At 50.9% G+C, this 11,514-nt stretch overlaps 3 protein-coding genes across 4 annotated transcripts; 2 read left to right on the top strand and 1 right to left on the bottom strand.

Moving 5' to 3' along the window:
- Positions 1-113: 113 nt before the first annotated feature.
- Positions 114-6,647, top strand: hid1a (HID1 domain containing a). The gene is given in 20 exon segments (XM_057015663.1): positions 114-277; positions 902-1,051; positions 1,556-1,726; positions 2,084-2,200; positions 2,764-2,870; positions 2,986-3,102; positions 3,192-3,399; positions 3,472-3,528; positions 3,602-3,742; positions 3,821-3,911; positions 3,989-4,140; positions 4,223-4,301; positions 4,572-4,736; positions 4,817-5,044; positions 5,283-5,425; positions 5,488-5,548; positions 5,551-5,573; positions 5,643-5,734; positions 5,809-5,967; positions 6,031-6,647. Coding segments are annotated over 20 exon segments (2,391 nt in total). The 5' UTR covers positions 114-211; the 3' UTR covers positions 6,095-6,647.
- A 139-nt stretch (positions 6,648-6,786) lies between these two features.
- Positions 6,787-10,243, bottom strand: LOC130515439 (proton channel OTOP2-like). 2 transcript variants are annotated; one of them, XM_057015665.1, is made up of 8 exons: positions 10,056-10,243; positions 9,480-9,589; positions 8,496-8,890; positions 8,294-8,430; positions 8,158-8,216; positions 7,974-8,092; positions 7,104-7,909; positions 6,787-7,033 (listed from the first exon to the last, which is right to left on the bottom strand). In XM_057015665.1, the coding sequence occupies exons 1-8, from the start codon at positions 10,068-10,070 to the stop codon at positions 6,863-6,865; spliced, it is 1,812 nt and encodes a 603-aa protein (XP_056871645.1). In that variant the 5' UTR covers positions 10,071-10,243; the 3' UTR covers positions 6,787-6,862. The 2 variants fall into 2 exon arrangements, with proteins under 2 accessions (XP_056871645.1, XP_056871644.1); XM_057015664.1 differs by having other exon boundaries at positions 9,981-10,243.
- Positions 10,090-11,496, top strand: amn (amnion associated transmembrane protein). The gene has a single exon (XM_057015502.1). The coding sequence runs from the start codon at positions 10,090-10,092 to the stop codon at positions 11,494-11,496; it is 1,407 nt and encodes a 468-aa protein (XP_056871482.1).
- The last annotated feature ends 18 nt before the right edge of the window (positions 11,497-11,514 follow it).

An 11,514-nucleotide genomic window follows, 5' to 3' on the forward strand; every position in this document is an offset into this window, starting at 1 on the left:
TAGCCAATGTTTGCCAGACTGCCCGGAAATTCGACTTGCTGCGTATGTTTACGTAGTGCAGCAGGTCCAACCAATGGTGGAAGGAGGAAGAAAGGGAAAAAAAGAAAAACACGCCTCCGCCTGTGACTCAAGCGGCGCAGGACGGAGGTGAGATTATCAGGGTTTCTCAGCAGAGACAGCCCGGGTGTTGTTGTTATCGAGGGAAATCACGATGGGCAGCACCGACTCCAAACTGAACTTCAGGAAAGCGGTGATTCAGCTGACAACCAAGACGCAGGTATGCTTTGCTCCATCTATGCACACAGCTAAATGTTGGGTCGAGATACTGCTGGCAGGAGCGCGCAGGAGAGCATCACCGTGGCGATGAGAAAACGCGTCTGACGCAAAAAATGGGGTTGCGTTGTTTGCGGGATTTTTATCTGAATAATTGATTTTGCATTTTCGAGACCCACCCAAATACCACCCGTGCTCAATCCGTCTTTTTCTTTCTTTTTTTTAAAAAAAAGGCTTTGGATTAAAATGATGGTCGATTCCGCGATGCAGATTATGACGGAGCTTTACTCTGGCTGCACATGTTTACTTCCCTTGGGTGGAGAAAAAAAAAGAATGCGCAGTAAAAACCTGATGAGCAGATTTACATGTTTGCAGGAGCAGGTGTATTGAGATCAGTGACGCGGATGAAGCCGTGCTTAGTTATAAAGGTTGTGTTTACACTGGTAAGTAGGCCTCTGAGCTGGGTAGGCCGACACACCAGGCTCGTGTGATGAGGAAAAGGACAAACATGACATCTTAATGCACCAGTGGCCAATCAGGGTGTTGTGTTTCAAACCTCGCTGCTGTAAAACGCAGCCTTTGTCTCAGATTTATGGTGCCTGAAATGCAAACATGTGTCTCTGTGCAGCCAGTGGAAGCCACGGACGACGCGTTCTGGGACCAGTTCTGGGCGGACACCAGCACCACAGTCCAGGATGTTTTCGCCCTGGTGCCAGCGGCCGAGATAAGAGCGGTGCGGGAGGAGTCCCCCTCAAACTTGGCGACCCTCTGCTATAAGGTACTCTGCTCATCACCCAGCAGATTAAACGCTCGATGACTTCAAATGTTCTGCAGCCGTGAAGCAGAGCAGCGTTCAGAACCGGGCCCGGTCTGTCAGTGCCCCTTGCTGTCAGATGTAGGAATCAGTGAGTCAGCGCCCCTTCCCATCCCTCCCCTTCCTCTCCGCCGGTTCCAGATTTCATTTGAAGCGCCAGAAACAAAGCAGAAATAATGGCAGCCTGGTTATGTAAAGATCGGGAGATAAGAGCTCTCGTAGCAGGTTCTGTTGCTTATTTTAGACCAAGTGGGATGACGAAGGCTCTTTAAAGACCCAAAAACAACACGTGCGTGAACTTTACAGGGCGGATGAGGGAAAGGCAAAGAAATGTTGGGTTTTGCTGCTAAAATCACAGCACAGACAATGAAAAACAGGAAAACAAAAGTAATTAAGTGAGCATAAATGAGCTAGCCGCCTCATGAGACACGACTTTCTGCCCTCTGATGGTGTTTGGTGCCCCCCCAGGCTGTGGAGAAGCTGGTTCAGGGGGCAGAGTCCGGCTGCCCCACTGAGAAGGAGCGGCAGGCCGTCCTGAACTGCGCTCGCGTCCTGAGCCGCGTGCTTCCGTATATCTTCGAGGACCAGGACTGGAGGGGCTTCTTCTGGTCCACGGTGCCCGGCGCTGGCCGAGCTGGGGTGAGTGGGCGCATGTGGGCAGGGGCGGGGGGGGGGGGGGAGGGGTCATGCAGAGGTCGCTGTGAACATAAGATGTGATGAGTTACTGTCCGTAAAAGTGACGGAGGCTCGTGAGGCTCGTTAGACGTCCTCATTCATGCAAGAAAACAGCCCATCTGTGAAATTTCCTCATTCCAGTTAAAAGGAAGTGCAGTTTTCTTTTCTCCACCGCCCCCCCCCCCCCCCCCCCCCCCCTCCTTCCCGCGGAGCAGGAAATGAAATGCTCCAGACTCGGTGGTAGTCTGTGTTTGACACGTTCTGTCAGTTTTTCCTCCATCGGTTCTAATCACACGCTCACGCTGAACTCTCCCTCTCTAGACCGATGAGCTGGACGAGGACGACGGAGCTCGCCCCCTGGCCGAGTCGCTGCTGCTGGCAGTCGCCGACCTGCTCTTCTGCCCTGACTTCACCGTGCACAGCCACAGGAGAGGCCCCGTGAGTGTCCGTTCTCCCACTGAAACGGGGTAGTTCACCAAAGACTGTAAGTCCCAGTCCGAGTCGCGAGCCCCGAGCTTTTCCAGGCTCCCCAGGACTTGTGACATCAGTGTGACCCAGCAGGTTTGATCCACGTCACAGGCTAATGCTAACCTCCAGTTAGCTATCAGAAGCAGTTTTTTCTGGCTGAGACAAGCAACAGATGAAATTCAAGTTTGATAAATGGGCTGGAATGCTGCTTCATTCAATGGACGTTGGATGCAATTTCCCTTTTGGGTGAATTTTTCCTTGACCTCCATTAATGACCTGCACGTTAATGCATGTTGTTCATTTTCAAGGTTCCTTTTGGAGTTGTTTCCTCACCAGCGAGAATTCCCTTTCCCCTCATGACTGGAAAAGAATGTTGCTCAACTGCAACTCTTGTGGTTTAGCTGTCTGCTGTCTGTTAAGTGGCTATAATTGTTTCCTGAGTCATCCAGGGTGTGAATGGCAGAACATTCCATATGTTTGCTGAGGAACCTTCCTGCTTCTTGAAGTAAAACCTTCATTTTGTCCCCATCCAGGACTCAGTGGAGAGCATGCAGTCGATAGACAGCTGTGAATACATCTGGGAGGCCGGGGTGGGGTTTGCGCAGTCTCCACCTCTCAACTACATCCACGACCTGAACAGGTGAGTCGACCGGACATGTTGGCCCGTGTCCAGAACATGTGGATCGGATCGCCACGTGGATCGGATCGCCACCTGGATCGGATCGCCATGTGAGCCTGTTTTTCTCTCTCCTCAGGACGGAGATACTGAGGTTGCTGCTGACCTGCTTCTCGGAGGCCATGTACCTGCCTCCTTCCTCCGACAGCAGCGTGACCAACCCCTGGGTCACCTTCTTCTGCTCCACAGAAAACAGGTGAACGGTCTTAAACGGCGACGCGGGAGCCTGAATAAGCATCCGTAGAGGTAGACGCGCGCGCTAACGCCGTCTCGTTGTCCCGGCAGACACGCGCTGCCTCTCTTCACCTCTCTGCTGAATGTGGTGTGCGCCTACGACCCGGTGGGCTACGGCATCCCCTACAACCACCTGCTCTTCTCGGACTACCGGGAGCAGCTGGTGGAGCAGGCGGTGCAGATTCTCATCGTGACTCTGGAGCACGACGGCGGGCTTCCCCATCGCCCGCCTTCCCCGTCCAGCATTGAGGAGCAAGAAGTAGGAACCAGACTCCTGGAGATTTGTCCTGTGGTTCTAGTCGTTATGTATTCATGAACCAAGTTTGCTCAGTCTACAGGCCCTGAAAACCTGTTTGTGAATTACCTATCGAGGATTCACAGAGAGGAGGTACGACTGCCAGCACCTCCGCATGGCCACGCTCCCCGAACGTGTCTGAAATTCAGCGCTCTGTGTTTCGCAGGACTTTGACTTTGTTTTGAAGGGCCTAGCACGTCTGCTCAACAACCCTTTGACCCAGACCTACCTGCCAAACTCCACCAAGAAGATCCAGTTCCACCAGGAGCTGCTGGTGCTCTTCTGGAAGCTTTGTGACTTCAACAAGGTTGGAACGAAGCTCCGTAAGAGCCAAACGCTGCGAGCTTGTGCTGTAACTCGACTGCTTCTGTGTTCCCCGGAACAGAAGTTCCTGTTCTTCGTCCTGAAGAGTAGCGACGTGCTGGACATGCTGGTTCCTATTCTCTACTACCTGAACGATGCCAGAGCCGATCAGTGTGAGTCTCCCTGCCCAGCATCTCTCCGCTGACCTTGTAAGGTGCTTTAACCTGCTGTGATTGGCCCTCGGCTGCAGCCCGTGTCGGACTCATGCACATCGGCGTCTTCATCCTGCTGTTGCTGAGCGGGGAGAGGAACTTCGGCGTGCGCTTGAATAAGCCCTACTCCGTCCACGTGCCCATGGACATCCCTGTTTTCACAGGGACACACGCTGACCTGCTGATTGTGGTGAGGCGACGGCTGACGACGCCGGGCTTTAATTGTCCCGTTTGTCCACCTGTCCGGTGTTCAGCGGCTGCCTGTTTTGCAGGTGTTTCACAAGATCATCACCACTGGACACCAACGCCTGCAGCCTCTCTTCGACTGCCTCCTCACTATTATTGTAAATGGTGAGTCGCTGTGGCAACAACTAACGCGCAGCCTTTAAATTAAAGTCCACCGAGGAGGATGCAGCGACGCCTAGTGGTGGAGAGACAGGTTGCATTGATTCAGTTTTACTCCTGCTTTAAAGAAAAGTTTATAGTATGCAGAGATTACATTAAAATACCGAATTCATGGTTGATTTTATGACTTCATAACTCTTATGATTGGAACCTTTATGGGGTCCAGCTGCTCATTGAAGTGTCTGCTAAACCCAATCATTGGTGCATTTCCTGCAGTGTCTCCCTACCTGAAGAGCCTTTCTATGGTGGCCGCCAATAAACTGCTCCATCTGCTGGAGGCCTTCTCCACCACCTGGTTCCTGTTCTCTGCAGCCCAGAACCACCACCTCGTCTTCTTCCTCCTCGAGGCTTTCAACAATATCATCCAGTACCAGTTTGATGGTGAGTCGCAACTGGTTCAGGGGGCTTTTGTTTGAAGGTCCCACTTTAAAGATCTAAATCCCTCTTCCTCCCATCATCAGGAAACTGCAACCTGGTTTACGCAATCATCCGTAAAAGGAACGTCTTCCACCAGTTGGCCAACCTGCCCTCCGATGCTGCCTCCATCCAGAAAGCTCTGCAGCGAAAGAGGAAGTCACCAGATGTCATTTCCCGCACGAGCTCCCAGGAGACGGTGTCCATGGAGGGATCCCACCCAGCTGTGCCAGCAGAACCCGGCACACTGAAGACCAGCCTGGTCGCCATACCGGGTACCGACTCAGAGGATTAAACTGATTCTCATTGGTTGATTTGAAGTATTACCTTAAGTACCAGCGATTACTGAGCTTTTCTTTGATTGAACTCAAATATCTGCTGAAGTTTTGCAGGTTAGATGTGATTTATAATCACTTGTTTCGGGTTAATTCTTGTTTATTCTATTACTGGAGCGCCCCCAGTGGTCTATCAGAGTTATGACATCTGTTCATCTAATCTCATCTTTGTTTTTAGGCATTGATAAACTGACAGAGAAATCTCAGGTGTCTGAGGATGGAACAATGGTTTCGGTTCCAAAAACAGACCCCCAGCCCACAGAGCAGAGTGCAGCTGCTGGGACAAGCGACACGGAGTCAAACTCGGGCCGAGACAATGAAGTACGAGTGTGTGTGTTTGCGTGTGTGTGTTTGTGTGTTATTAAATCCTGTCTCTTCATCAGGATGTTTTCTACACGGAAGCAGAGATGGAGCGACGTCGCCGGTCGAGTGCCTCCTCTACATCGTTTGGGCCCCCACACCAGACTGGGTTGGTACCTGGGGTATTTTTCCGTTGGCATGTCGATGGGACGTGTGTTCATGTTTGGGTCTGTCCTAGGTCCTCTCCTGGAAGTGTAAACTCCCGCTGCAGACGATCATGCGCCTCCTGCAGGTGCTGGTTCCTCAGGTGGAGAAGATCTGCATCGACAAGTGGGCACAAAGCGCATTTTTAAAAAAAAATAGCCTCTCGCTTTCCTGAACCTCATCGTTGTGTCTGGTTGCAGAGGCTTGACGGACGAATCGGAGATCCTGAAGTTTCTCCAGCACGGCACATTAGTGGGCCTGCTGCCGGTTCCTCACCCCATCCTCATCAGAAAGTATCAGCCCAACGCGGGCACGGCCATGTGGTTCCGCACCTACATGTGGGGCGTCATCTATTTACGGTGAGTTAGCCGGGCCTGCAGCCGCCTGTTCACAAGCTAACAGTCCCCACTTGATGTTTCCAGCAACGTGGACCCTCCTATCTGGTACGACACCGACGTCCGCCTTTTTGAGATCCAGCGGATGTAGACTGATAGACGGAGGCGCTCCGAGGTCAGTCCTCAGTGGACCGCGCCGAATTAACTTCTGTGAGTGGCGCCGTCGTGGGTAGAAGCTGCCGAAACCCCCTTCAGATCAATGTGGGAGGTGGTCCTGCTGTGTCCATCCTGTCCGTACACCACCGTGTTTGTTAAAGACCAGTGAATGTTAGTCGAAGCACTGAGACAACCGCCGTCTTTACTGATGGAAGAGGAAAGATCGGTTCCAATCAGGCTTGTTCCAGTCCGTTCCAGCATATCTTGTTATTTGCTATGCTTTAAAGTAAACTTGCACTCCGAGTTGTCTGACTGTCGTTTACGTGATGTAACTATAACAATTTGGAGACTGTAATAGATGTTTTATGTATATTGCACATTGTTTTGACAATTGATGTCAGGAATTGTATTTTCCTTATATTCTCTAAATACATATTGATATATATCTGAATTTACTGGGCAGTTTCTAGACATCTTCACTGCACAGACCCACACGTGTGGTGAATTAAACGTTTCACCGCTAGGTGGCGGGATTCTCCACCGGCTCACGGATGTTTGTCGCTCATTCGCCAAAGTTGAAATTCTTTCAAATGTTTAAAGTTAGAATTTTGCAATTCAAACGTGACAAAACGGCCAATGTTGCGATGAAATGCACGACTTAAAATATACAACATCAAAACACCTAAGTACGTATGGATTAAAAGTCATTTAATATAAAAAATAAATACCTATCATTAAATATAAAAATATTCTGCACAAAAATCTAACACATAAGAGACACTTCGAACAGACTGGCAACAGAGTGCATTCGGTAAAAAATTCCGAAGGGGAGCCCGATGTTCACGATGGCAGACCACATTGTGAACGTGTAGATATTCATCTCTGCAGGATGATCAAACTCGGGACGAGCGCCGAAGGCTGGCATGATCCACAGCTGCAGACAGAGGCCGGGTCAGTGTGGACGTGTTAAGATGAAACCCCCAGATAAGTTTACGGCAACTCACAATCACATTAGCGAGCAGCAAAAAGGCGCAGACTTCCTTCAGAACCCTTCGCTTCCAATCGAGCTTCTTGGGGTCGGCGGCCAGGCTGCGTCTGGACGTGCCGCTCTCCGTGGCCGTGCGCGTCGCTCCCTGCTCCTGCGTGACCTGGGCGTTGGCGTGCACAACTGCTTCCTGCATCGTGTGGAAGGGCTCCCTGTGGAGGCCTTCGATGATGAAGTAGTTCTGCAGGCCCAGCTGGAGCACCGTCAGCACAGCCCTAGACAGGTTGAGGGCGTTGGGATACCCTCTGGCTCCCGTCGCTACCTCCGCCACGATGGTGAAATAGCTAATGATGAACTGGCCCATGGAGGCTCCCACCAGCAGCCCCACATCCAGGCTGCGTGTGGGGTTCTTCTCAGACACGTGCTCCCTGTGGTCCAGCCTGTAGACGACGCAGCCCGCCAGCGTTGTCAGGAGCATCAGGCTCAGGATGATGATATTCATGAGGAAATAAATCAGCAGGGCCTCGGTTTTATCCCCCTCATCCCCCCGTTGCATGTCCACTTCATAGATTATGAAGATGACGAGCCCGGCCAGCACCAGGAGAACTCCTGCCGCGGCCCCCAAACACGTGTCCTTCGGATGGAACTTCACCCGGAGGTGGCCGTGATCCTCCACGAGGCGGCCCACGTTTTTCCACATGACATAAGCCAAAGCAGAAGCGAAGAGGCTGTACTCAATGTTGAAGGGGTACAGGTAGTAGAAGGCCTTCTTGAAGGTGTCACAGGACGAGTGGCTGCACCTGCACTTCGCGACGCCGTAGCTGCCTGACACGGTTCAAAGCAAGGTCTTTTTCTAAATAAAAAGCTGGTCAGAATTACATTTAAATACCTCTAAGCATCCTGTAGGAGAAGTTGACAGATGGAATCTCAGTCTGGTGAACAGATTCCTCCGTTACAGCAGCCATCCACATCACCAGGTTAGTGGAGATGGTGAGCGCTAGTCCACACCTGCAAGAGCAAACACACACAAACACACAAGCCTCCTGGAGATGTCAAAGAGTTGTCCAACTCACCGCATCAGGTTTGTTTGGAGCTGCACACAGTCCTTTGCATGGACCCACAGGAAGTACGTCTAAAGACAGAAGACAGTTGGAAAGACTTTTTTCTGAGGAAGATGAGCTAAAGTGGTCTTCATAACGTGCGACAAACCTGGACAAACAAAAACACAGCTTGTACGACGGGCAAAGCAACTTTGACGGCAGAGTCGCAGTGAAGGAATCCCACGAAGTTGGCGATCTTGAAGATGTCCATGAGAAGGCTGAGAAGCCCGAACAGCAAGAGTCCAGCTGAGATATAAACGTTCATCCCATCAAAACCTCAAATGGACCACGAGGGACGAAGATGTCCTCACCTCTGAGCCACACAGGCCCCGCGTGATTGTCCTTGAACGGTGCGGCCCGAGACCGCCGGGAGGTAAAGACCATATAAAACAACATCCACAACATGGTGAGGAGGAGGAGGAAGATGAGGAAGGCCTGCCTGTGCACAGCCGTGACACGCACGCTTTTGGCGCTGCTGGTGACCAGAGCGCAGCCCAGGATCAGGACGTTGATGCAGATGATGCCTGAGAGCAGCCACCCGCCGCCATGGTGGGCCCTCTCAGGGTGGCGAGCTGGGCCCTTGACCGGGGGAGGGGGGGACGGGTGGGCCAAATGGTGGAGATTTTCCACGTGGGTTTCCGTCTCGACGCTTGAAGGGCGAGGCTCCACAAGCTCATTTGGTGTTTTACTGCAACAGCCAGTGCCCCTTAAAATGTTTTTGTCAAAACAAAAGGAAAAAAAATAAAAATAAAAAAGACCTTTTAGGGATAAACATACAACGCAGTTGATCTCTAGCCATTGTATTAAGGAGCCATTAATTTGGAATGTCAGATTTTAGCAAAAATCTAATTTGTGGAAAGTATAAATCCAAATATTTATATATCAACAGCTTTGCTTCAGTCTGGCATATTTCTTTTCTAAATGAGCTTTTTTAAAATTGTACTAAAGAAGAAAATTTGTTTGCAGGAAAACCTTAAAAATTAATAACCTTGTACCACTTATTTAATGGGCCATTTAAGCTCCAATTTGATAATTAAATGTTACTGTGGTTTGAAAACGTTGTACCAGCAACACCATAATCGGCCACTAGGTGGTAGTATTGACTCGGCAAGTTATTTTCTTTTTAGGTTAAATATTTTCCCCAGATGCCCAATATGTATGTGAAATTAGGGGTAGATGGTCTACACTGCTAAATGTTGTTAACTAACGGTCGAAAGGAGGGAAATGAACGGACACGTGATTCTAATAAAATAAGCTCAATCATTTACGGAGACGTGCAAAACGTGCAAGTTTACCGAGAGAAAAGTTTGTTGCAGGTCCGAAATATTCGCTCTGCTGTAGAGTTCATGTCCAACACGGAGAAAACAAACGTGCTGGAGGAATGTGTGCTCCGAGTCCTGCGGCACTGGGAGAACAGGAAAATAACCATTACGCCTGTGTGGTCAATCAGTACAAACTGGTTTCAGCTGCCTGACACCACGTAGTCACACACCCACACGTCCAACACGCAATTCTGTAAAAAAAAACAACAAAGCCGCACGCTACGCAGCACACAGCCTCCAGCGTGTTTATGGACATATGCTGGTGCTTCTGCACGTAAAGGAGTATGACGTCATAATGAGTAGTGAAAACGTTCAGCAACACACCGACGGGCCAGAACGTCATAAACAGACATTGTTGAATACATAGATGAGTTTAAGTTTAATGGAAAAGATGCATTAGATGCATTAACGTGTTAAAGGGGCCTTTTGAACCCTCTCTGTTACTGCAGGATGGGTGAATCTTTTACAGGTCACCTGCTTGTACCAGCTGATGTGGATGGTTTTACTGGTGAGGACTCGCTGGTCACAAGGCAGGGAAACAAAGTTCACCTGCTCTTTTCTCATTTTGTCACAAACATTCGGGATGCTGAGAACAACAGCCGTTCTTCTCTTCCTGGCCGTCGGGGCGGCGGACGCCTTGTACAAACAGTGGATTCCTGACACCAATTATGAGAACAAGACTAACTGGGACAAAGGACATGTTCCCTGTGGCAACGACATCGTCGAGTTCTCGGCCCAGAGAAAAGTCTCCGTTTTTGTGGAGACCATGCACGCCATCCAGGAGATGAGGCTTCCGATAGATGGCGAATTCATCCTGGATTCAGGAGCCGGCTTTTATGCCAACAGTGGACAAGATCCAGGCTGTGGAGCAGGGCTCACCGTCCGGTTCAAGGATTCAGAGTCCCTCCGGTGGTTTAACCCAGCACTGTGGCAGGCTGCCGCATCATCAGATGACCTCCAGAGTGGAAACTTCCTGTTCTCGGTTCACGAGGAGAGCGTCCCCTGCCGCCACGATGACGTGATTTTTAAAACCCGCTCCTCTTTCAGGGTGGACACCAGCTCCAGTCACTCTATTGTCAATGTCAAATCGGTTTCCGTGCTGGGGAAGACATTTGGGAGCCAGGCTGAGTTCTCCCAGTACCTCCGTTCACGCTCCGGCCAACTGCAGTTCCATGGAACCTCTGCGGTCACTGTCGGAGAGCCGGGGTGTTCAGATCCTTCTGGCTGCGACTGCGGGAACTCTGAAAACCATCAGCTGATCTGCAGCTTTGTCAAATGTCCCTCCGTGAGCTGTGCGAGGCCCCTCCTCCCTGTGGGACACTGCTGCGATGTTTGCGGCGCCATCGTGTCCATCCAGTACACCTCTGGTTTCAACCTGCAGAGCTATAGGCAGAGGATCCACCACCTCTTTCTGGTCCTGCCTAAATATAAATCCATCAAGCTGGGCATGTCTAAAGTCTTCAAGTCCCAGCGGTTCATGTTCATCCCGTTTGATACCTCACCTGAGATCCAGGTGGTCATCCTGGACGGTGAAGGGGAGTCTCAGTCTGAAAGTCTGGCCTGGGACATCGTGAAGGATGCCCGGGCTCAGAGCTCCCATCTGGGCATTACCGCGGCTGATTTCCAGACCTCCTCTGGCAACAGCGGCGGCGAGTCTGGAAACAATGCAGGGATGGTGGTCGGAGTTGTGTTCGGGGTCCTAATCATGATCACGCTCGTCCTTGTTCTGGGCCTATTGGTACGTAAGGGGGTCGTCCGCTTGCCACCGCTGCCGTCGCTGAGCCGCTTAAGGAGAAGCAGTGTTGTTGGAGAGCTCGGGGGACCTCTGGACCAGGGCTATGACAACCCCATGTTTAACAAGCCCACCATGCTGCCCGATGTTCCCAGCCTCTACGGTGGAGAAATCACCAATTCCATCTGCCTGAAACAGACTGGAGTGCACTTTGTCAATCCAGTCTACGATGAGCATGAAAGTGATTTTACTGCATAGATTTTCCAAAATGACCAC

Source organism: Takifugu flavidus, chromosome 18, assembly GCF_003711565.1.
Source record: "Takifugu flavidus isolate HTHZ2018 chromosome 18, ASM371156v2, whole genome shotgun sequence".
Classification (NCBI taxonomy): Eukaryota; Metazoa; Chordata; class Actinopteri; order Tetraodontiformes; family Tetraodontidae; genus Takifugu; species Takifugu flavidus.